This window comes from Streptopelia decaocto (genome assembly GCF_964273445.1).
Source record: "Streptopelia decaocto genome assembly, chromosome: 24".
Classification (NCBI taxonomy): domain Eukaryota; kingdom Metazoa; phylum Chordata; class Aves; order Columbiformes; family Columbidae; genus Streptopelia; species Streptopelia decaocto.
In genome coordinates, this window is record NC_138679.1 from 4,339,386 (window position 1) to 4,364,642 (window position 25,257).

Here is a 25,257-nt window from a genome sequence, read left to right on the forward strand (position 1 = left end):
CCTGCTTTCACTTACTGCACGTGACCATCTTCTGTCTTGCTCCGGCTCATGGTTTGGTGGCACAGATGTGGTTTGTTGTTCTGGCACCTGTGATCTTTGAATGGTGAACCCACCAAACAAGGCACACTGGTCTACTTTTTCATTTTGGGCTTTCTCCTTCTAGCCCAAAGTGATTCTGCCTCTGCCGTATTCCTCCTCTGAAGTGCCACAGGTCTTATCTCGGTGATAAAACCCTTAAGTCCTTCACTCACCTTTGACCAGATGCTTCCTGAGGCTGCAGGTGGATTTGCTGTTGTCTGCCCCGAGCGAGTCGCGTGTTTTTCATACCAATGCCATGTTTTGCAAAGGCTCTGTCTGGTGAGGACTCTCAGGTGTGACCTCAGGCCAGGAGGTGGCTTTACAACCCCCAGCAGACGCCGTGTTGCTGTGCCGGGAGCCGACCGCCCTGTTATGGTACCAGTGTAATGTTTTATTAACACATGGTTATTCAAATGGTTGCAGCACCTTGGCTGCCCATTATAATTGTTGTGTTGGAGAAAACCATCCAAACATGCTAAAACGTAGAAATGCAGCCCAAAGTCTCCAGGGCTCTGCCAGTTGGGGACGTTTGATTTTGTCTCATATTCATTATCTGTGAACGAAGTTGACTTTTGAAGACACGGGTACCACTGTTCCTTTCCTGTTTCCTTCCCTGCTTTCCTCTGCTCACCAGACCATTGGTTTGGCCGTGTCCTCATGGAGGACGGCAGAGGAGCGACAGGAGAAGCTGCAGAAGAGCAGGAGGGACCCTGATGAGTTCAACTCACTTGTACCATCAAAATAACACCCAGCCACAGCCAGTTTTGTCTGTTATTTCTTTTTCTCAGATGCGGTTGTCCTACCTGTAAAGCCCATTGGTATAAGACCACTGGTCAACGTATCTGGACCAGATTTTTGAGCTTATTCAGCATCCCACAAGAGAGCCGGTGACTCCAGACCTCTTGGAAGGCACAGGACTCATCTGTATGTATCCAGGTCACCAGAACCATTGGAAAATAAATGTTTCTGCCTGTCTTCTCTCAACCAGAGCTGAATTGTCAAATGGAGATACTGTTCGAACAAACACCGGGCCCAACGTGCCGATCTGTGCCAGGCTCAGTTACCGCTGAAAAAGGATATTTGGAGGTCTGCTAGAAAAAAAAGAGGCATCTTGGGCAGCCTCTCCCTCCCTCTCCCCTTCTCTCTGTCCGATGCCTCACAAAGAAGTGACCTTTTAAAATCTCTTATCTAGAGGCTCCTGTTCAAAGAGCTGCTGACGCCTCTTGGAAAAGGCTGAAAAGCTCTTCTGAAACTGCTGCTCCCTGGGTGCTTTCCTCCCTCTTTCTCTTTCATTGCTGGCTGGATTTGCATTAGAAAAGGCTGTTCCTCCACAGGTTCCCTGTTTGCTGAAGTCACAGCCTGATTTATAGTGTCAATAAATTTGCTCTGGCAGCCCAACCACTCACAGCATCTTCTGAACCCGTAGGAAGGGACCAGACGAGCTGACAGAATTTGGGACTGAGGAAGGAAATCTGAGTGGGGTTTATGTTCTTGAAGTTGTTGATATCCAGGCAGAGTAAATCTGAGAGGTGAACTTGCCAAGACTCTCCTGTGACCTGTAAATCTGAAGTTTCCCAGCAGCTCAAGGTTGAGGAGCCCTGGACCTCTGGCGAGAAGGTTGGACTTGATGTGTTTCATCTCTGACCAACCAAACTGTCTTAGACGGACTTTTGGGCACCAGTCTGGAGAGAAGGGCTGTGTGTCTTCTGCCAGCCTGTGCAGAATATTAGCCCAGTAATTTCATAGAACACATCTCAGGGCTGCAGGAAACCAGAGCCCCTTCTTGTCCCGTTAGGCTTCTTGCAATAATTAACAGGGCTGAAGTTTGGCTGATGGACCAGCTGGGGATAAAGGAGGATATTCCAGCCTGTTTCATTCCTATCGATATCCAGTTGTTGATGTGCAAAAAGAAAACCAAACCAGCAACAGTGTGGTTTGTACTAGCAAGAATAGAGACAGAAAAACAAGATAAATGCCCTATTTTGGGCACTTTGGAGATCACAGTTGGAGTCCTGTGTCCCGTCTGAGCATCTTCAGCACACAAAAAGCATCGATGTACTGGAACAAGTCTGGCAGAGGCCACTGGGTCCATATGTGAAGATCATGTGAAGGGGTTTTGGTTCCCGTGCAGGTTTGAGCCATTCAAAGGGAAATACTGGAAGCACCAGTGCCAGTGCTGAGCACAGGGAAGGAGAAACCGCTCATCGGGATGGTGTCATAGCTGTAATTAAAGCACAGATTAATTGCTCTGCGTCACTATGCACTGGGAGCTCCACTACAGGGAGTTTTGTCACCCACTGGATTTACTGACTGTGAGTTGATATTTCTTTCACAATTCCTGCAAAAATACGGAGTAGCATTGGGCAACGTGTGAAACTTCACCCTGGAACCTGCCCCGTGAACAGCTACAGGGTGAAGTTTATTTCTTAGCCAGTTTCAATCCACAGAACATACACCATGGGGATACAAGTGTCAGGATTGCAGCAGCCAAGTCAGAATGGTCCAGTAGAAGCAGCCAAAGCTTCTTGCAGTTTTCAGTCCAATTGCTCTGGTATAGTCAATAGCTGGAGGATCAAGCAGGTCTCTCTCCACAGCTCTCTCCTTGGGCTGCAGAGTTTTGTGTTTAAGGCTGAGACTGCAATCTAGTCTTGGTTTTGGCAGGCCTATAAGATTGCCTGGAGATAAATGTACTTTCCAGCTTAACTGTTCCCCCTGCTACTGCAGCCCCAGGACTCCCGAGCGGCACTAAAGCATCTGCGAGTGGTGCCGGCTGGTTTTAGGGTCTTCACTAGGGGAGATGTCTGAGGCAGAAAGAACAAGCCAAGGCACCAAGCCTCATCCCTGCCAGACTTTTTCAAGTACCTTAATGCTTTTCATGCACTGAAGATGTTCAGTACTCCAAATGTGATCTCGAAAGTGCCAAAAATAGGGCATTTATGTTGTTTTTCTGTCTACACTCTTACTAGTTCGCCATGGGTGTCAGGAGCTGCTGCTGAGCAAACCCGGGGCTGCTGCTGAAGAGCAGGTACCGTGTGCTGTCCTGACCAGACCCTGGGCAGGGCCTGTGGCACTGGGACATGGGACACCATTTCAGCGCTCACCCAGAGCTGGTGTCACCAAAAGTGCCCGTGCAGAGCGCGGAGATGGAGGCACCAGGCTGGTTCATGTTCACAAGGGACATGGCCGTGCTCAGCAGTGGCCTCCTGGGAAGAGAGGGAAGGGGAACCAGCAGGGAGAGGCCACCATGGTTGATGTGTTCCAGCCCTATAACCTGGATTTATTAGTAAAATCTCCTGGTGGCAGCCTGAGGCACATTCAGGGGATGCCGTGTGTGTCCATCCTTTCACCTGTGATAACGCACTGGTTGGAGCTCCTGGGGTAACCATAGCTGGCATGTCGCTCTTCATCTCAGTCTGGTTCTTCTCCTCCTCTTTTTAATCGCAGAAGCCATCGTAGAGCTGCTCAGCAAACATGGAGCAGATGAAGCCGGTGCTGAGCACCCAGGGCAGGGGACCGAGGCCCAGCTGCTGGAAGGTGGCGGCGGCTGCCGCCGTGGTGGGCAGCGCGACCGCGCTCTACCTGGGCATCCTGCTGGGTGAGTGTGCAGCCCGGTACCTTCTTTCGGCTTATCTGCTCAAAGAAAAGAGAAATGGTCTGTGCAGCTCACAGTCCTCGTAGCAAAAATCCTCAAAAGCCTTCTGCTGAGGATGAAATGTGGTCAGCTCTCCCCACACACACACAAACTGCAAAGGCTGTAGCCAACTTGTTCTGAATATCAAATTTTGAAGCACTTAAGTGTCTCATGACACGTGTGCTCTGTTCCTCCCCTCTAATCTCACCCTGTGACTGCCAAATTTCTTGTTGCTGTGTCTTGCTACCCCAGCACCTCCTGCCACCAACCATTGCCTGGTTTACTCATAGAATCACAATGTCCTGAGCTGGAAAGACCCACAGGATCATTGGTTCCAACTGCTGTCCCTGCACAGGACACCCCACAGGTCACCCCGTGTGTCTGAGGACGGTGTCCAGTCTCTTCTTGAACACTGTCAGGTTGGGCCGTGACCCCTCCCTGGGGAGCCTGTTCAGTGTCCAGCACCTCTGGGGGAAGAACCTTTTCCTCATGTCCCACTGCCCCTCCCTGGCACATCTTCTGCCGTTCCCTGGGCTCTGTCACTGTCACAGAGCAGAGCTCACCCTGCCCCTCCTGCTCCTGCTGAACCTGCAGCCCATGAGCTCTGCCCTCAGGCTGCTCTGCTCCAGCTGAGCAAACCCAGGGACTGCAGCCGCTGCTCATCCGGCTTCCCCTCCAAACCTTCAGCAGCTTCGTGTTCCTCCTCTGGACACTCTCCAGGGGGTGACACTGTTTCCTTGCCTCTCCCACCCCCATCCTGCTGCCTCTGGTGTCCCATGGCCAGATGCCACCTCACACCAGCCCCCTGGGGTCAACCCCAGCCCGACAGATCTCAGCAGTGCCACACGAATTCCTGAGCTGCCTTTGGTGAACAATACACCTTTCCCCAGCCTGTTCCTGCCAGGATGGGGCCGGTCCGGGAGTGCACTGCCAGGCTGTACCCACCTGTTCATGGACTTTTGTCTCAAGCTTGAAAAAAATCCACCATTTTCACATTCAAATTAGTTTGGTGCAAAATTCCTCTATTGCACGGCCAAGGCAGCCGGGGTGACCGGGGCAGTCGAGCTGCTCAGACCAGGGTGGGTCTAAAGGACATGATGAGATCTGTTCCAAAGCAGATAGTGAGCAAAGCTGGGTCCAGCCACGGCCCCGAATGTCCGTGTGTCCTTTGTGCGTGACAGACGCCTTCCCTCCCTCAGCCTGTCACCCTGCGGCAGAGACCAGCTTCGAGCACACCGTGGAGCTGCGCGGAATCGCGTTCAACAGCAGCTTACAGACCGAGACCTCCGACTACTACAGGGTGCTGACGCCGGTGCTGGAGAGGCTGGTGAGCTCTGCTGGGCTTGGCGGGAAGAGACTGTGGCGGTTCCGCTGGGTCCGGCTCAACCGTCCTCATTCCGCCGGGTGTGGATGCCGAGAGCAGGAGGAGAACAGGGGTTTCTTAAACATCAGCAGAGGGCTGAGCTGCACTCCAGAGGCCATGTCAGGGCCCTAAGTGACGTTTGCAGAGTGGGAAATGTGTGCTCAGGCCTGTTCCTTGCGAAAGAGAGGTGGTAGAAAGGTCTAAAGAAGGGATGTTCTGCCTCGTGCCCCGAGCCAGGGTGGGCAAAGGGCCACACATGAGCTGGACACTGGTGGTTCTGCTGCCTACAGACAAGAGGAAATGCTTCAGCCACCTCCGTCTCCCTGCAAAATCCCAGGCATCCTCTAGTCCCGTCCCCCCGGGGTCTTCTGCCCGGTCTGTAACCGTCGTTCTTTGCTTTGCAGTTCCTGTCCAGTGTCCAGGACTCGCAGCTGGACTGGAGCTGCACCGGCTGCACCATCCTGGGCTACAGGTGAGTGTGGGCAGCTCGTGCTCTGGGAACCCCGTGAGCTGCACCGGGAGGGTGAGCTCACGCCTGTGCTCTGTTCAAACCGGGACAAACTGCTTTTTGGTCAAGGCTGGAATTCCTTCTGGGATCACACCAATGTTCTGGGTTCCCCCATTTGGAAATACAGTCAGAAAGGCAGAGGAAAACTGCTTGGTTCAAACAAAGCTGAACTTTGGGCTAAAGTAAAAAATGCAAATGACGATTTCAACCCAGAGCACATCTCCAGAGAAACTTGCACCTTAAATTCTTAAGAATGAGTTTTGCATCTCTTGGGTTCACAAGAGCCTGTCACTTGCACTGACCATGGAGCCAACGCAGCCATTGATTCTCCGCCGTCCAGCAGGAACGGAAACTCGAGTGTGATCGTCCACTTCCGCCTGCGCTTCGCCCCGCGGGACGCGCGGCCGCTGACCCCCGCGGCGGAGGAGGCGGCGCTGAGGCGCGGGCTGGCGGCCGCGCTGCGCGGCCGGGGCCTGGCCCTGCCCTACGGGACCATCTCCTCGGCGGCGCTCACAGGTGCGTTCTCTCCCAGGCAGAGCCGGGTGCTCTGTGCCGGTGCTCATCTACCTCAATAGGAAAGTTTAACAAGGGCAAGTGCAGGGTCCTGCAGCTGGGGAGGAACAACCCCCGGCACCAGTACGGGTTGGGGTTGAGCTGCTGGAAAGCAGCTCTGCAGAGAAGGACCTGGGAGTTCTGGGGGACAACAGGGTGACCATGGGTCACCAATGTGCCCTGTGGCCAAGAGGCCAATGGGACCTGGGGTGTGTGAGGAAGAGTGTGAGCAGCAGGTCAGGGAGGTTCATCCTCCCCCTCTGCTCTGCCCTGCTGTGGCCGCATCTGCAGAACTGGGTCCAGTTCTGGGCTCCCCAGATTAAGAAGGACAAGGAATGACTGGAGGGAGTCCAGCAGAGAGTGACAAAGATGCCGAGGGGTCTGGAGCATCTTTGTGATGAGGAGAGACTGAGGGAGCTGGGGCTGCTGAGCTGGAGAAGAGTAGCTGAGAGGGATCTGATCAATGGATCAATATCTCAGGGTGGGTGTCAGAGGATGGACCAGACTCTGTTCAGTGGTGCCCAACGCCAGGGTGAGGGGCAACGGGCACAGACTGAAACACAGGAGGCTCCATGTGAACATGAGCAGAAACTTGTTTGCTGGGAGGTGCCAGAGCCTGGCCCAGGCTGCCCAGAGCGGGTGTGGAGTCTCCTGCTCTGAGACATTCCAACCCCCTGGGCCCACCTGTGTGATCTGCTCTGCGACCCTGCGTGAGCAGGTGGGGCTGGGGATCTGCAGAGCTCCTGCAGCCCAACCAGGCTGGGATGCTGTGAAAGCCACAAGCTGTGTCTCGGCCAAACCACCGCAGGGCTGCAGCTCTGGGTGTCCAGTGAAGGCTTTATGCCCAGCAGCAATGTTAGAAATGGAGGTGCTGCCCGACACCCAAGCAAACCCGCAAGAGATGCTCTGCCTGGCTCCCAGGTGCCACCAGGTTCACCAAAGAGCAGCAGAATCATGCCCAGATCTTGGCGGGTGCTCAATAGAGAGCATCTTCAGGGACCTGCTGCAACAACAGAGCCCAAAGCAGCTTCTTTTGTTTTTAATTGTAGCACCTGTAACCAGCCTGAGGGAAAACAGATCGAGGTTCGGGAGGTGGACTGCTGGGTTTCTGTACCTTAGGCTGTCCTCAGAGCTGCAGCAGTAATTCCTGCTTAGGTAGATATTTATCATATTTGAGCTACTCTCTGAAACCACCTGATTTAGAAATTCTCCTTTCCTGCAGCGACCGTGGAGTCGCTTGTGACCACAGATTCCAGACCCAGCAGATTTAAAACCAAATGTGCCTGGAAAACATGCAGGTGTAGTTTCCTCCACAGCTCCCTCTGCAGCGATGGGCAGAGTCCCTGTGTTTTTGGGAGCCTCGTGCAGCCCAAACAGGGGGTGCACAAACACCCCTTGGCTCTAGTCAACAGCCAGCATCTCTGCAGCCCTGGAGCCTCCTCAATGGTGCAGCTCCTGGGAACTTCTCCCTGCACCCAGGGTTGCCCCAAACACACACAGGGCTGCAGATGTTGCAGATGTTGCAGGTGCTGCAGATGCTGCTCCTCCGCTGTGCACGGGCACCGCGGAGCAAACCGAGGAAGGGCTGTGGGAAGGAAGCGGCCCAGGAGCTCAGCGCTGGCCGTGGGGCAGGGAAAGCAATGGCCGGGCAGGAGGAGCAGCTGAAGCAAAGGCTCTGCCAGCCCTGGCCAGGGAACCGCGCAGTCCACGGGAACACACAGCACCGGGACACCCTCACTAACCCCCCTTCCTCCCGCTTTGTCGCAGGTCCCAGTGAGGTTTCTCACCACAGACCTGGACTGAAATCAGGTAAGACGTATAGATGAGGCTCTTAGGGACAAGGCTTAGTGCTAGAGTCAGGTTATGGTTGGACTCAATGATCTTAAGGGTGTCTTCCAACCTAAATGATGCTGTGATTCTAGGAGTCCGGCCGGACCCTCTGTCCCGCTCCCGTGGCTGTGCTGTGCAGCCTGACCTGCTGCGGGTACCAGGGGTATTTGTACCCCATCCTGTTCCTGAGCTGGTGCTCCAGGGCCCTGCAGCCCTTTCCCCTGCAAGCTCAGAAAAAGCTGCAGCTCCGCTCCCGGCTCCGTCCCACGGGGACTCGGGCACTGCCCGGGAGCAGAGGGACAAGGACACGGCGGGGCTGTCCCTGGGGATGGCTTCTGGGACGGCTGCAGAGCACAGGAGTGACTCAAGCCTCGCTGTCCGCAGGGAGCTGCCCCGGAGACATGTTCAACTGCCGCAACAGCCAGTGCGTGTGGAAAGAAAACCCGGAATGCGACGGCCGAAAGGATTGCGCTGATGCCTCTGATGAACGGGGCTGTGGTGAGTCTCCCGCTGCCGGGCTCCTGGACAAGGGGGACAGGCCACAAACCACGGCTGCACACCCTGACAGGGCTTCTGGGCACCAAAGTGAGCCGAGGACACGGCACAACTTGTCAGGCCAGTGTCTGCATCAGGATGTTGTGCCCTAGAAACACCTTGGTCCCACCACCAACTGCAAAGGGTCAGGACAAGTCCCCCTTCCCGGTGGGCTGGCGTGCGGGGCAAACGCCACATGGCCACGGGCTGCTGGGCACAGGTCACAGGGCAGTGGCTGAGCTTGTGAAACCAGATGAGATATTTCCCTTCAGAATTCTTGCTTTAGAAGAGTCTCAGGGAGGGCGCTCTGATGGGCCAGTGCTTTGCAGTGCTCTTTTCCAAGCCTGTGGGTTAAACCACAGAATCCCAGAATGTCAGGGGTTGGAAGGGACCTGGAAAGCTCATCCAGTGCAATCCCCCCATGGAGCAGGAACACCCAGATGAGGTGACACAGGAAGGTGTCCAGGCGGGTTGGAATGTCTGCAGAGAAGAGATGCCCTGTGACATCCCTGTGACATCCCTGGCAATGTCCTGCTGCTTGCACGAGTGCTGGGATTGCACACAAAGCTGCTTTTCCACTTACCCCATGATCACTTTTCCGGGGTGCAGCGAGCAGGACCCTGACTGTCCGTGTGTCTCCCATTGCAGACTGCGGGAGCCGCCCCGCCATGCAGACCGCCAGCCGGATCGTCGGGGGCTCCGAGGCCTCGCGAGGGGAATTCCCCTGGCAAGTCAGCCTGCGAGAGAACAACGAGCACTTCTGCGGAGCCGCCATCCTCACCGAGAAGTGGCTGGTGTCTGCCGCTCACTGCTTTACCGAGTAAGCTCCAGCCACACCAGCTTGCCCCCCTCTTCCCCATTTCTGAAAGCTGCCGGATCTCCCAGCTCCAGCCCCTGCTGTGCCCCTGCCCCAACACGCCTGGTTTCCCTCCGGGATCTCCCGTTGCAGTGGGTGGGATGGGCAGAGGCAGCACCAGCTCAGCAGCAGCTCCGGTTTGCAGGTGATGCTGCGGCTCTGGTTTGCCCAGCAATGCTGTGGCTCTGGTTTGCAGGCAATGCTGCAGCTCTGGGCTCACATGGTCCCATCTGTCTCCCCTCCAGGTTTCAGGACCCGGCCATGTGGGCAGCTTACACAGGAACCACCTCCCTCCACTCAGACAGTGGGGCGGTGAAAATGAGCATCTCACGCATCATCCCGCACCCCTCCTACAACACCGACACGGCTGACTATGATGTGGCCGTGCTGGAGCTGAAGAGACCTGTGACCTTCACCAAGTACATCCAGCCCGTGTGCCTGCCAAGCGCTGGGCATCACTTCCCCACCAGAAAGAAGTGTCTGATCTCCGGCTGGGGCTACCTCAGAGGGGATTTCTGTAAGCACAGCGAGGCAGAGGAGGGAGGTGTGGTGGGTGTGAGTGGAGCAGGAGGCATGAGGGGAGGGAACTCAGGTCACAGAACCCCAGAACCCCAGGCTGGTTGGGTTGCAGGAGCTCTGCAGATCCCCAGCCCCACCTGCTCACGCAGGGTCACAGAGCAGATCACACAGGTGGGTCCAGGGGGTTGGAATGTCTCAGAGCAGGAGACTCCACACCCGCTCTGGGCAGCCTGGGCCAGGCTCTGGCACCTCCCAGCAAACAAGTTTCTGCTCATGTTCACATGGAGCCTCCTGTGTTTCAGTCTGTGCCCGTTGCCCCTCACCCTGGCATTGGGCACCACTGAACAGAGTCTGGTCCATCCTCTGACACCCACCCTGAGATATTGATCCATTGATCAGATCGCTCTCAGCTTCTCCAGCTCAACAGCCCCAGCTCTCTCAGTCTCTCCTCATCACAAAGATGCTCCAGACCCCTCGGCGTCTTTGTCACTCTCTGCTGGACTCCATCCAGTCATTCCTTGTCCTTGTTAAACTGGGGAGCCCAGAACTGGTCCCAGTTCTGCAGATGTGGCCTCATCAGGGCAGAGCAGAGGGGGAGGATGAACCTGCTGCTCACACTCTTCCTCGTGCACCCAGGTCATGCTCTGACCAGGCAGGGTGGCAGTAACAGGGGCAGCGGGTCCTGTGCGAGGTTCCCTGTGAGGAGCTCACGGCCGCATCTTCTCGTTTAGTGGTGAAACCCGAGTTCCTGCAGAAAGCGACGGTGGAGCTGCTGGACCAGACGCTGTGCTCCAGCCTCTACAGCCATGCCCTCACGGACAGGATGATGTGCGCCGGTTACCTGGAGGGGAAAATCGACTCCTGCCAGGTAAGCGCTGCCCAGGGAAGCCGGCACATGTCCCCATATGAGTCTGTTCCCTCTCAGTATGCACCAAGCAGCGCTGCCAGAAGCAGCATCTGACACCATGGTCACGGTTCCCCCCAAGTTCAAGGCCACAGACCCAAGCAGGGATCAAGGACTGCAGAAGACAAAAATGAGGACAAGTTCTCTAGTGCTCAGAGCAGGGCACTGCTGTGTAAGGGGCTCTTTTGGCTATTTAACTCCTTCACTTCCTGAGCTGTAATCAGGGCTGGTGCTACCAATGTACCTGGCAGGTCCTCAGATCAAAATCCAGATGGCAAAGGTCAGCAGTGGAAACTGAAACATACACAGCAGGTTTTGGTGAACAAGTTGGTGTTTTCTTTGCCTCGTCAGCCTTTATCCAGCCTGGCACTGCAAGTGGTCGGCTGGAGAAAATCCCGTGTGTGGGGAGAGGGGACTGTGATGTCCATGGTGACCCTGTGGTTTGGCCACAGCCACCAGCTGAGCGAAACCGCCCTTCTCTGGCGGTAGCGGTTCACACTTCTGTACCACCGAGGCTTTGAGGTTGGATGATGAACGTGACCCATCCGGTTATTCACTACTCACCCAGAGCAACCCAGCGCCCAGAAGGCACTGCCAGCTTCACAGACACCTCATGTCCTACATCAGTGACACTCACATGGCTGCACAGTACCAAAGAATTGACCAGGGAACCACAGGCCAAACCAAGAAAACATCATGCAAAGCTTAGCATGGTCCCCCTGGGTTGTGTATCACACAACGAACACCCATCGTCTGGCTGCTTAGTGGCTGCTGGGCTTCACCTTTCAGAGCAGCAGTTTAACAAATGACTAAACCAGGAGAAATGCTTACCCTAGATTTTCTGGAGGATGTCCTTGTGCCCTTCTGGCGTCTCAAGGGCACCAGGGTACTGCTAATAGCAGCACAGTGTGCACACAGGAGCAGCCAAGGGCCAGCACAGGAGATGCTTCACTTGTCACTAGGCTGGGCAATAAGCAGAGCTGAGCTGGGGGACACGGGGACACAGAGATGCTGAGGGTGGCCAGGACGGGCTCGGAGTGTCCCCAGGGCGAGCTCACCATGTGGCTTCTCTTGCAGGGTGACTCTGGTGGGCCCCTGGTTTGCCAAGAACCATCTGGCAAGTTCTTCCTGGCGGGAATTGTGAGCTGGGGCATCGGATGCGGTGAAGCCAGGCGGCCCGGGGTCTACACGCGTGTTACCAAACTCAGAGACTGGATCTTGGACGCCATTTCTGCCTCCCCCACCTCCACAATCGACACCGTTCCCCTACCACACTCCAGTGCGAACCGTGACCTGGTCAGCTCTGCGGACCTCAACGCCACCACCACCGGCACCATCCCCACCGCGTTACCAGCCCAAGCTGCCAGCACACCGGTGACAGCACCAGGACCGCAAGGTACGAGCACCCCCAGGGTGGGCACACTATGGCACGAAGAGGGGCTGGCACGGGTCCAAATGTCGTGTTTGTTCCACCATGGAGCGGAAGTGCTAATCGCCCAGGCACAAGTGGCAACATCTGGTGGCCCTTGCTCAGCCCAGAGCAGCCTGGCAAAGTGCTGGCTCATGGTCACCCTGCTGTCCCCAGGACCCCCAGGTCCCTTTCCCGTACGCTGCTCTCTAATAGGTCATTCCCCAGCTTACACTGAACCTGGGGTTGTTCCTGCCCAGATTCAAGACTCTACACTTGCCCTTGTTCTATTTCATTCCATTTTTCCCTGCCCAGCTCTCCAGCCTGTCCAGGTCTCTGATGGCAGCACAGCTTCCAGTGTCAGCCACTCCTCCCAGCTCGGTGTCACCAGCAAACTTGTGACAGTCACTCTATTCCCTCGTCCAAATCATTGATGAATATATCGTTCGGTTAGAAGCAGCAAAATTCTCTCCTTATCTTCTGCCAGGAATTCTCACAAGTCACGTTTTCGCTTTTGTTCAGCGTGCGGAGGACGACCCGGGTTCTCGAAACCCAGCAGGATCGTGGGAGGAACAGACGCTTCCAGAGGAGAGATCCCCTGGCAAGCCAGCCTGAGAGGAGACTCGAGGCACTTCTGCGGAGCCACGGTGATCGGGGAGCGCTGGCTGCTGTCGGCAGCGCACTGCTTCAACGAGTGAGACGCCACCCGCGCCAACCGGCCTTCCAGCAAAGCTCTAGTTTCTGCTAGAGAGTCATAGTAAATGTGTTTTGTGGGGAGGGCAGGACGAGAAGGGAAAGGTTAAAGTAGCCTGGGTAGGAAGCAAGGGCAGCGCTTCAAATGGGTGGAAAAGGAAACGTGCCACGAGTTTCTGCAAGAAATTTAACCTTGGGAATTGGCTGTAAGATGGGAAATAGAGACCCACGGTCAGCTGGTAGATGCTCAGTTTGATTTTGAGTAGTTAAACAGCGAGACCCCAAGTCCAGGTTTAGAAATAACCAAGATAAAGAAATGAGTAGCCAGAGGGTGACGTTTGCCAGGAATAAAAACTCCTAGAGGCAGAAAGGGTGAGGGACTAACTACGAAGAGTTTCAAAACAGCCTTATGTGTTAAATAAAGCAATAAAGCGCGAGTGAAATGCAAGGTGGGCACGTGTGAAGTGAGGTGCACTGCAAAGCAGCAGAGCCACCCGTCTGCACATGAGGACGGGTCTCCATCGGCTTTTACCTCCAGAAAAGGTCAGAAATACTGTGGATTCTGCCACGAGAACAGCAGTTCTGTGGGCACCGGCAATCAAAGAGCAAATCAATAGTAATTATTAGAAAAACAACTGAGATTCCCAGTGTGTTGCAGGTGATTCACAGCACACCGACCTCTCAAACATTGCACACAGAGCTAGAATAACGTAAAATGTGAACACAAGGATGTGGATCAGCATCCGAAACAAGCACAAGATGGATCAGACTGGAGCTGGGGAAAGAGACAACGGGGTGGGGAGCGTGTGATAGGGACTATACAGTTACAAAGGGTACAGACAAAGTGTTTAGGAAATGCATTCTTACTGTTTTACTAAGATATCAAACCACCAGCAAGAGCAGGTGGAAAACAAGGAAAAGGAAACAGTTCATCAGAAATGTCGTAGAACTGAATGTTTAAAATTCACACGGGGTTAAAACAAAACAAAACAAACAGCACAACTTGAGAAAATCCAAATAAAACCCCCCGAATCCATCAAAACCTACTGAGCATAGAGACAGCATCTGTGTGCCAGAACACTCCTGAAATGACAAATTGCTGGAGGTGAGGGGAGGATTGCTGCAGGTTTACCTGCTCCTCAGGACCCTCCGATTAGTGCCACTGCTGGAGACGGTTCTTTGGGCCTGACCTAGCAGAGCTGCTCTTTGTGCTGGGCTCCGCTTTGCTAAAGTAACATTTCAAACACTCGGCATTTAAAGTTGTTTGCAATTCCAAGGTCAGAATTCATGCTCGGGGTGTGTGTGTGTGAATGTGCATGTTTAGGATTCTGTATTTTGCAGGACACATTCAGAAGAGATTGAAGCCTACATGGGAACAACATCACTGAACGGAACAGATGAGAGTGGGGTGAAGGTCAATGTAACCAGAGTGATCCAGCATCCCCTCTACAACTCTATTATGTTGGACTACGACGTGGCTGTGCTGGAGCTGGCGACACCTCTTGTCTTCACTGAACACATCCAGCCCATCTGTCTCCCAAGTGCTGCGCAGGAGTTTCCCGTTGGCAAGAAATGCGTCATTTCTGGCTGGGGTCACCTCGAGGAGGGGAACGGTAAGCACCGATGCACTCATAGAGCCATTTCGGTTCGAAAAGACCCTCAGGATCATCGAGTCCAACCATAACCCACCCCTGTCCCTGCCCCATGTCCTGAGAACCTCATGTCCGTCTGTCCAGCCCTCCAGGATGGTGACTCCAGCACTGCCCTGGGCAGCCTGTTCCAATGCCCCACAGCCCTTTGGGGAAGAAATTGTTCCCCACATCCAACCTCAACCTCCCCTGGCGCAACTTGAGGCCGTTTCCTCTGCTCCTGGCGCTTGTTCCTGGGGAGCAGAGCCCGACCCCCCCTGGCTCCAAGCTCCTTTCAGGCAGTTCAGAGATCAGAAGGTCTCCCCTCAGCTCCTGTTCTCCAGCTGAACCCCCAGGTCCCTCATCTGCTCCCATCACACTTGTTCTCCTTCGTTACCAGTTAATTGGTTCTGGAGCAGCAAAGCCTGAGTCTGGGGATCATCCAGCATGGGGATGGTAACGGGGACAGTCAGGAACTGGCAGAAACACAAGACTTAGCAAGAATAAGGGCACCTTAAACCACAGTTACTTAGGAGCCACCAGCAGACAAGAAGATGGAGAGAGCAGTCTGTCAGGAACCAGGAGCGACCTGCTGGGCTCCCCGGGTAGTTCTCCCCGTTAAGCTCAGCTCGGAGACCTGATCCAGCTCTGGCAGGGCAGTGTCAGCCACAGCAACCACACTCGGTCGCAAAGGTGTTCCAAGCAATTAGAAAATGCAAAGATTGTAGGGAGAAGACCTGAGGGTGGCACGTGTGCTCCCAAAGAGGTCCTGCTGCCCCTCCGACAGGTGACCAGGGGCTGATCTAGATACAACTGCCTTGTTATTTATCAAAATATTGCTTTAAGTCAATCAAACCCAGTTGAAATAGAAATGTTGCTTGAGTAATTTGTTTTGTTGTCTGGGTTTTTTGTTGTTGTTGTTTGTTTGTTTTTAAATGAAACCTCTAAAAATAAGAGTTATCTGAGGTGAATTATATTTCTTACAAATACATTTATTAGGTAACTCATACTCTCTTCTTTTGGCTAGGACAACTTACATAGCAATTTTTGTTATGCTAAAATTTTACAGATTAAATGTCCAATCCCTTTATTTTATATAATTTTTATTCTCTCACATTTTTTCCTGCGTAACTCTAAGAACAAAGCTCATAAATTTAGTACATCTAGCCCTTTTTCTCTGACTCCTCTTCCAAAATGCCGGTATCAACAGCACCTGCAGCAGCAGATTCATATTGCACAAGACAGCTGGCTATATGGAACCTGGAAGGTAGAGGACAGATATCTTTTTAGCAAGAAAGAATTCTATAAATAGAGGTTTCGGCTGTCAGGACAACAGACACTTGCTGTTATGTGTCCTGTGCACGGGGACAAAACCACCTTGGGTGAGCCAGGAGCCTCAGGCAGCTCTTACAGGACTCAGATTCTGGGTGGGACTAGAGTCTGTTTTCCTGCAATACGTGTTGGGTCAGTCTAAAAGCCGATAGTTCCTGCTCCCCTCTGCCGTGCTCACCCGTCCCGTGGTTTTCACACAGCCACCAAGCCTGAGATGCTGCAGAAAGCCTCTGTGGGCATCATAGACCAGGAGACCTGCGATTTCCTCTACAACTTCTCCCTCACTGACCAAATGATCTGTGCCGGCTTCCTGGAGGGGAAGGTGGACTCCTGCCAGGTAAGAGTCTGCAGTTGCTCTGCTCCTCTGCGGGTTGTTGCAGAAAGCCGGGCTAACTCGGCTCAGCACATCCTCGGGAAATATTTGCTGAGTTGCTGTGGCCAGGCTGTAAAAACCCAGCCCACTGACCCCTGGAGCTTTAGGAAAGTAAACAAAGCTCCGTCAAGTTGAGCACGACTTAGACCAATATCCCCCTGTCCTGCTGGGCCAGACTGGACTCCTGGATGGAGCCGGTTTCCTCCTGCGGCAGCCAGATGGTGGTAGTTGGTGGTGGTTGTGGTTCAGAGAATCCCAGAGTGTCAGGGGTTGAAGGGACCTGGAAAGCTCATCCAGTGCAATCCCCCATGGAGCAGGAACACCCAGATGAGGTGACACAGGAAGGTGTCCAGGCGGGTTGGAATGTCTGCAGAGAAGGAGACTCCACAACCCCCTGGGCAGCCTGGGCCAGGCTCTGCCACCCTCACCCCCAACAAGTTTCTTCTCATATTTCAGTGGAACCTCCTGTGTTCCAGTTTGTACCCATTGCCCCTTGTCCTGTCACTGGTTGTCACCCAGAAGAGCCTGGCTCCATCCTCCTGACACTCCCCCTTTCCATCTTGATCCCCAGGAATGAGTCCCCCCTCAGTCTCCTCTTGTCCAGCTCCAGAGCCCCAGCTCCCTCAGCCTTTGCTCACACGGGAGATGCTCCACTCCCTCCAGCATCTTTGTTGCCCTGCACTGGGGGAAGGAGCTGTCGGGACCTATTAACTCTCATGACAAATGCCACCTGTACCTGTGGAGCCAGGCTGAGCCACTGACCCCAGGTTCAGCCTCTTTCGCACTCGCTGCCCGGCAGCAACAGCCCCACGGGGCTGGAGAACAGAGAGTTTGGGGCAGCCGTGTCCCCCGGCGTGGCTGAGGGGCAGCTCCACGCAGCCCTGGCCTGAGCAACCATGGCCTTGCTCCTTCCTCAGGGAGATTCGGGTGGACCCTTGGCCTGCGAGGTGACCCCAGGAGTGTTTTATCTGGCCGGCATCGTGAGCTGGGGAATCGGCTGTGCCCAGCCTATGAATCCCGGCGTGTACTCCAGAATTACCAGACTCAGAGACTGGATCCTGGACACCATCTCGCAGCTGCCCAGTCCTGGCACAGGCACTGTTTCCAGTTCAACCTTCGCTAGAACGTCCGCTGCAGCCACCGTCACCCCCCGGCCCAGCACCACAGCTGCCAGTCCAACTGACAGAACCACAACAGCCACCGAAGAACCCTCCACAGCCCTGCAAACCACGGAGCCTGCCAAGCCCACCCAAACCCCAGGTAAAACTGATGACAGATTTATTGACATGTTGGTGGGAGAGCTCCAGCCCCAGCAGAGAAGGTGCTGAGCTCACTCTGGGTTATTCCCTTCCAGTGGTGCCTTGTACCAGCTTCACCTTCAAGTGTTCCAGCAACGTCTGCATTGGAAAAGAAAATCCCGAATGTGACGGCATTGCCGACTGCAGCAACGGCTTTGATGAGCGCAACTGCGGTGAGCGCTGCTTTGCAGCCTTATTCTGTATCACCAGCCTCCCCAGTGCAACCACCAACTTCTCATGGGCCACCCTGGGCCTCATGTTGGTCCAGGTCCTACCTGGTCTGTCAGAGCCTATAAGATAAAGCTGGATGAGCAGGGTCCAAATTTTCTGCCAGGGCACGTGGCCTCCTCTCCTGTGCTATAAACATTAGAACCTGTCTGCCAGCACATGGGCCTCCTGGCCAGTCATTCTGCTGGTGCGAGCTGGCCAGACTGCTCTGCACAACGTGCCAGCCCAGAAGATGCTGTAACGTCCCCTCCTCACGTACCACATCCCTGGAAGGTGTGATCTGTGGTAACAAGTTCCCAAACTTGTTCCCAGATATGCCATGTCTGCCCAGTCTTATGTCAGATCACAGAATTGTAGAATGTCCTGAGCTGGAAGGACCCACAGGATCATTGGTTCCAACTGCTGTCCCTGCACAGGACACCCCACAGGTCACCCCGTGTGTCTGAGGACGGTGTCCAGTCTCTTCTTGAACACTGTCAGGTTGGGGCCGTGACCCCTCCCTGGGGAGCCTGTTCAGTGTCCAGCACCTCTGGGGGAAGAACCTTTTCCTCATGTCCCACTGACCGCCCCCAGCACATCTTCTGCCGTTCCCTCAAGTCCTATGGGTCAATAAAATCCATCACATCCCACTGGCCCGTGTCTGTCTCCCCGGAAGGCCCCACTGCGGGTCGGGCTATGAAAGGAGGGCAGATATCCCTTCCACTTACAGTTAATTAAAACCATGGTGCCTCTTCTTCTGTCGCAGATTGTGGCTTGACGAGTGCTCTGGCCTTCAGCAAGATCGTGGGCGGCAGCGCCGCGGCTCGAGGAGAGTGGCCCTGGCAAGTCAGCCTCTGGCTTCGGCGGAAGGAGCACAAGTGCGGGGCCGTCCTCATCGCCGAGCGCTGGCTGCTCTCCGCAGCTCACTGCTTCGATATGTAAGTCTGAGAGGGGCTCCTGAAGCCAGGTGGCTCTTGGCTTCACCCTTCCTCCCCATCCAGCGCCGTGGCTGGGATGCTGTGCCCCACGAGGAGCACATGCTCCCTGTTACGGATGGTAAGTGCCAAGGCGAATGAGTGGAGCAGAGCCTGGGTATGTCCGCGCTGTGATGGAGACGGGTTCCTGGCCTCACAAGGGGTGGCCGTGGTGCATCCCAGTCACACAAGTGGAGGAACAGCCCTCCTTGTGAGGCCACGCTCCTAACAGCCAGGTTTGCTGTCTTTCTGCAGTTACAGTGACCCCAAAATGTGGGTGGCCTTTCTAGGAACACCCTTCCTGAACGGCATCGATGGCAAAACGGAGAAAATATTCCGGATCTACAAGCACCCTTTTTACAACGTCTACAGCCTGGACTACGACGTGGCACTGCTGGAGCTGAACGCGCCCGTCAAGTTCAGCAGCACCATCAGACCCATATGTCTCCCAGACAGTTCACACGTCTTCCATGAAGGAGCCAGATGCTTCATCACAGGCTGGGGCTCCACGAAGGAAGGAGGTATGGGCTGAGAGGGCCCCACCACATCCTTGAGGTTCGGGTTGGACATGAGGAAAAGGTTCTTCCCCCAGAGGTGCTGGACACTGAACAGGCTCCCCAGGGAGGTGTCACGGCCCAACCTGACAGTGTTCAAGAAGAGACTGGACACCGTCCTCAGACACACGGGGTGACCTGTGGGGTGTCCTGTGCAGGGACAGCAGTTGGAACCAATGATCCTGTGGGTCCTTCCAGCTCAGGACATTCTGTGATGGCCACACCACGTGCCCCATCCCCTGTGAGCTCAAATATCATTGATTCCCGCTCCGCTTCCCCCAGCGCTCCCCACACCAGGCTGGACGCTGGAGGGGACACCAGCCTGCGCACGCCCTGGTGTCACCACAGTCTCCTCCCAGGCCCTGTGCTCCTCCACTCGGTGACACCTCTGCCCTCCTGCAGCCCTCCCAAGCTTTCTCCATCCCATCACAGTGCTGCACATCCCTTTGCAGCTGCTCCAGCTGTGCTCCCGCAGCACACGGACCACCCTGATCCCATTTTATCAGGTCAGCCAAGCAGCCTGACACACCGCACACCGAAGGGACCTTCCTGTGCTTGCTCTGCTGGGGAGAAGCCAGGCCTGGTTCTCCTTCCCAGTGCGGGTCTCTCCCTTTGGCAAGAAACCCCTCTCCTACACACACTGTTGCTTCTGAGCGGCTCTGCAGCAAACTCACAGCGGTACTTGTGTCCTCAGGTCTCATGTCAAAGCATCTGCAAAAAGCAGCAGTGAACGTGATCGGAGACCAGGCCTGCAAGAAGTTCTACCCCGTCCAGATCAGCAGCAGGATGCTGTGTGCCGGCTTCCCGCACGGCACCGTCGACAGCTGCTCGGTGAGTGTGAGAGCAGCAAACGCTGCGGCTGGGACGGAGCAAACCTGGGCAAAGCCCTCGGGGTGGACGCCCTTACCCTGCGTGTCCACCCGTCCCCACCGGCTGTCACCGTTACCTAAGTCCATACACATCATTCTGCTCGTCCCACCGACCCGTGACAGGTCAGGGAAATGCACAGAGAGGCAACGCCACGGCAGGGACCACAGGCAGCCCCTTTCCTTACCCTGTTGTGCCTCCGAACATGCTCTTCCCTGCTCCAGACCCCCAACCTCAGCTTGTGCATCCCAGCACATCACTGGAAGCAGCTCCTGGGGGTGGGAACAGGGCAGCAAACGTTCCCATGTCCCACACATCTCACAGCCGGGGGCTGGGCCACCTCTTTGCTTGACACGGGACCTTCTCCTCTCTCCGCAGGGCGATGCGGGTGGACCCCTGGCGTGCCAAGAACCCTCAGGGCGGTGGTTTCTGGCAGGAATCACAAGCTGGGGCTATGGCTGCGCCCGGCCATACTTCCCTGGTGTCTACACCAAAGTCACAGCCGTCCAGGGCTGGATCGCGCAGCACCTCAAGCTCTGAAGCTGAATTTCACCACTCAGGGAAGCCGACGGATGAGAGGAGTAATCGCCAGAGGATGCACTAACCCCTCAGCTATTGTACTTTTCTTTTGACGCTGCAAAGGGGTGAAGATGGTCTGCAGGTATTAAGCAAATGCCGGTGTTGTGCCACCCACTGCAGCTGTGACACCAGGGCATTTGGTAACCGCTTTGCATAGAAAGGTACAATTCTAGACATTTTCTATAAATAAATGAGGCCTGTCCCTTCTTAAGACCTGGCCAAACATCCTACGCATTAAAATGTGGCCTTTCTAGTTGGAGGGGTGCCCGAAAGACCTGCCAGAGGTTCATGTAGCTTGGCTGAGCTCCGCCTGTGAGTTGTCACCCCAAAGCCAACAGACAGGGGAACCTCAGCCCAGCCCTTGCAGAAGCCTCAGGCCTCACTGCCTCGATGGAGCCGTCACGTTGTGCGATGGCTTTTGGAACGGGTACACAAGTGTTTCCACTCGGTGCTCAGTGCGTCCCCTGGCTCACCATTGGATCACAAGAGCAGTCAGGACTAAACCACTTGGACTTAAGGCTGCATAGACCTCACCTGCATTACAATCAGAACAGGCTTCTCAGACGGCAACCCCCCAGCTCCCTTTGCATAAGGGAACAGGTGATTAAATTGACAAAGATGAAGGCACAGCCACACAGACAACTGTTCTGGTTAAGCTAGGAGGGAAAAATCCCAAGTGTTGAGCTGGTGGCCCAAGGATCCAGCTCCTTCAGGGGCAAGTCCAGTCCCACTCACCAGCGTAAAGCACACAGACACCTCTGTTCACAAGAAAAGAGCAGAGCTCACGTGTTAAGCCTTAGGCAGACTTAGACATCTCATAGATCCAACCACCAAAACTAAAGAGCAGGTCGTACCCCAACCCCCTTCCTAGTCTTGGGCACTTAAGCTCTGCATTTGGGTGCAGCGAGAGGTTTGTTCTTGCCCAGCCCAGCTGGCACTGAGATCCAGCACCTTCCCAGCTCCAGCACCACCAAGGTGGCAGACCCGGTTCCGAACCGGGCTGGAACACTTGTGCGACGTTCCCATCGATGAAACAGGACTGCACAAAATTCATACAGCCATAAAGTAAAAAAAGCCCCTAAGCAAACATGGCTGGAAAGCACTTTATTTTCAAGTAGTCATCCTGCTCAAATATCCAGCGAACTCCTAATAGTTCACCTTGTGTGAGAACACTTTAGTCCCTTCATAGGAGCCACCACATTGGAGATTAAATGAAATCAGGTTTGCCCACATCCCTTTGAATGTCCTAGCAGGTACGGAGCCACCACCCAGTCTGTGCCCTGCCCCAGCAAACTGTGAAATATTTTATAAAATACAAAGGAGCTTCGAAAGGGATTTAAAAATATCCCACTACAGGTGCATGGGCACTTTTAATCTCCAACGCTCTCCTCTTGCTGCCGCTGTGCACGCTGCTGAGCACACGGCATAACCAGCCGTTCCAGGAGAGGTGTGTGAGCTGAGAACAACAGAGCTCAGACCCAAGCGCCCTGTTGCACAAGTGCTCCTACCCCAAAAACAGATGCCTAGAAAGTAGGCACCAAGATGGAATGTCTGTGCCAGAGCCAAACCAGAAGTTACAGAATATCACAGTCACACAACATGTTTTATTCCATAAAGAAAGCCACCTAAGTACTTCCCAACCCTCTTCATCCCCAGCGGTGCTTGTCCAACTGTTGACAAGGCTGTGCTGCAACCCTGATCAGAGCAGCCCTGCCTCCCACACCGCCTGAGCTGAGGAAGAGCCCACGAGCCCAAAAGTGAGCCCCGCATACAGCTGTACAAACACAAGGCAAGAAAGAGCCAAGTGCGGCATGTGGAGCATCTTACTGCACCTTTCCACTGATGAGAAGGGACTGAGTAGCTACTGATGGCTGGGTCCGTGCTTGTGTCCTGGGCAAGGGGGCTGCGTTGGCTCGGCCCCCTCTTCCACACAAGGCTCCTTGCCCCTCGCAGCCCCTTCAGCAGGGATTTATCAGCTCCTATGCACCTTGGCCAGTCTGGACCACTGGCAAGGGCATGAGGCAAACCAAGCAGCTCACAGTGGCTCTCGCGGCTGGCAAATTCACTCCCTCCTGGGGCCGGTGCCAATAAAAGCCAATGGATGCAAAAGGTTCAGCGAGGGTTTATTGCTCTGCCATGGCGGGGGCTGCAAAGGCTGCAGGATCCCTGCCCCAGCCACCTGGACTGGCCGCTCGTCCCTTCCCCACATGGTCCCTCCCTGCTCCAGGGCACTTCACATGTTGGCTCTTTCCCGCTGCAGCCGGGAGTTGTAGGCTCGCGAAACCGTGTTCCAGGCGTCCATGTAGCGGTCCATGCACATGGCGATGCATTTCTGTGGGACACAGAGAGCCCTCAGCGCTCGCCCGGGGCAGCGCGGGGGAACCCGCTGCTCCCCACCCCGCTCACCTGCTCCGAGTTGTCCAGCGCACCCCCGGGCTTCCCGATGCACTTGCGAAAGCACTTGTCGGTCATACGCTGTGAGAGACAGGGGACGGGGGGGACAAAGAGAGAGGGACGTGAGGAGAGGGGGACGGGAGGGACCAGGAGAGAGAGGGGATGGGAGGAGAGGGAACAGAGAGAGGGGATGGGAGAGAGAGGGGGACGGGAGGGACCAGGAGAGAGAGGGGATGGGAGGAGAGGGGACAGAGAGAGGGGATGGGAGAGAGAGGGGGACGGGAGGGACCAGGAGGGGACAGAGAGAAAGGGGATGGGAGGAGAGGGAACAGAGAGAGGGGATGGGAGGGACCAGGAGAGGATAGAGAGAGAGGGACCAGGAAAGAGAGGGGACATGAGGAGAGGGACGGAGGAGAGAGGAGATGTAAGGAGAGCGGGACAGGAGGGACCAGGAGGGGACAGAGAGAGAGGGACCAGGAGAGAGAGGGGATGTGAGGAGAGGGGACGGGAGAGAGAGGGGACTTGTATATTTATGTTTACATAAGTAATTATTGGAGAAACTGAGGTTGGTGCTCTCTAGTATCAAGGATATTAACGCGTGTGTGGTGACCCGTATGTGGTGATCAGCAGATGTTCAATGTAGCAGGAAACCCCAAAGGAACTCGCACTCCTTTGCATGCATATTGCATGAACTGCTTCTAAATTGTTTTATACTTAAAAGGCTGAGTGTAAAAAATTTGCCTGCCTTGTTACTCACACAGGGGACGGGGAGAGAGGGGACGGGAGAGGCGGGAAAGGGACCGTGAGGGGACAGCGAGAGAGGGGACGGGAGGAGAAGGGACAGAGGGGACATGAGGGAACAGAGAGAGGGGACGGGAGGAGAAGGGACGGGACAGAAGGGCCGGGAGCGGCGGGAAAGCGGCCGCGGGCCCGGCCGGGAGCAGCGGCCGCTGTCCGCTCCCTTCCCCGCCGCCCGGCCGAGCTCCCCCGGGCCGCGGGGCAGCGCCCGCCGCTCGGCACGACCGGGACCGGGACCGGGACCGGGACCGCCCGCCCGCCCGCCCCTCCTGACCTGCAGCAGCTCCTGTGCGTTGGCCACGGCGATCTGCACCTTCACCTGCTCCATGATGAGCCCCGGGTCCAGCTTCCCTCCCCCGCCACCTCCGGAGCCGAAATCGGAGCCGAAGTCGGAGCCGAAGCCGCTCTCCATGGCGCAGTCAGGGCGGGCGGCGGCCCCCACGCTGCCGGCGAAATGGCGGCTGCCGGGACTACGGCTCCCAGGGAGCACCGCGCCGGGCCCGCCCCCACCGCCCCAGGGCACCGCGGCCCCGCAGCCCAGCGGGCCGGGCCGGGCCGGGCCGGGCGGTGCTGGGGCCGGGGCCGCTGGTTCCGCCCGCGGTGCCAGAGCTGGGGGGCGGGACGGGCCCCCGAAGGTCCTGGGGATGGGCCTGTCCCGCCTGTCCCGCCGGGCATCGGGCTGAGACTCGTGTCCTCAGTTTATGTGACTGCGAACTGGCTGAAGGGAAGAAGCCTGAGAGTCGTGGTCAATGGGCACAGTCCAGTTGAGGCCTGTATCCAGTGCAGAGCATCAGGGGGCAGTGCTGGGGCCGGTATTATTCAATATATTCATCAATGATTTGGACGAGGGAATAGAGTGACTGTCAGCAAGTTTGCTGGTGACACCGAGCTGGGAGGAGTGGCTGACACTGGAAGCTGTGCTGCCATCAGAGACCTGGACAGGCTGGAGAGCTGGGCAGGGAAAAATGGAATGAAATAGAACAAGGGCAAGTGTAGAGTCTTGAATCTGGGCAGGAACAACCCCAGGTTCAGTCTAAGTTGGGGAATGACCTATTAGAGAGCAGCATAGGGGAAAGGGACCTGGGGGTCCTGGGGACAGCAGGGTGAGCATGAGCCAGCACTGGGCCCTTGTGGCCAGGAAGCCAATGGTACCTGGGGTGGGTTAGAAGGGGGTGGTCAGTAGGTCAGAGAGGTTCTCCTGCCCCTCTGCTCTGCCCTGGGGAGACCACACCTGGAATATTGTGTCCAGTTGTGGCCCCTCAGTTCCAGCAGGACAGGGAACTGCTGCAGAGAGTCCAGCGCAGCCACCAAGATGCTGGAGGGAGTGGAGCATCTCCCGTGTGAGGAAAGGCTGAGGGAGCTGGGGCTCTGGAGCTG

General features: G+C 55.6%; 2 protein-coding genes across 2 annotated transcripts; one reads left to right on the top strand and one right to left on the bottom strand.

Moving 5' to 3' along the window:
* Positions 1-3,549: 3,549 nt before the first annotated feature.
* Positions 3,550-20,878, top strand: TMPRSS9 (transmembrane serine protease 9; the record flags this gene model as incomplete). The annotated part of the gene is made up of 19 exons (XM_082072046.1): positions 3,550-3,673; positions 4,909-5,036; positions 5,477-5,544; positions 5,921-6,096; positions 7,900-7,941; positions 8,347-8,460; positions 9,145-9,316; positions 9,598-9,869; positions 10,603-10,739; positions 11,853-12,171; positions 12,706-12,877; positions 14,218-14,489; positions 16,037-16,173; positions 17,127-17,469; positions 17,564-17,680; positions 18,481-18,652; positions 18,944-19,209; positions 19,937-20,073; positions 20,488-20,878. 19 exons carry the CDS (start codon positions 3,550-3,552, stop codon positions 20,647-20,649), a joined length of 3,330 nt encoding a protein of 1,109 aa, XP_081928172.1. The 3' UTR covers positions 20,650-20,878.
* Positions 20,879-22,794: 1,916 nt separating this feature from the next.
* TIMM13 (translocase of inner mitochondrial membrane 13) lies at positions 22,795-24,413 on the bottom strand. Its single transcript, XM_082071763.1, has 3 exons — positions 24,155-24,413; positions 23,095-23,163; positions 22,795-23,020 (listed from the first exon to the last, which is right to left on the bottom strand). The coding sequence occupies exons 1-3, from the start codon at positions 24,290-24,292 to the stop codon at positions 22,922-22,924; spliced, it is 306 nt and encodes a 101-aa protein (XP_081927889.1). The 5' UTR covers positions 24,293-24,413; the 3' UTR covers positions 22,795-22,921.
* Positions 24,414-25,257: the final 844 nt, after the last annotated feature.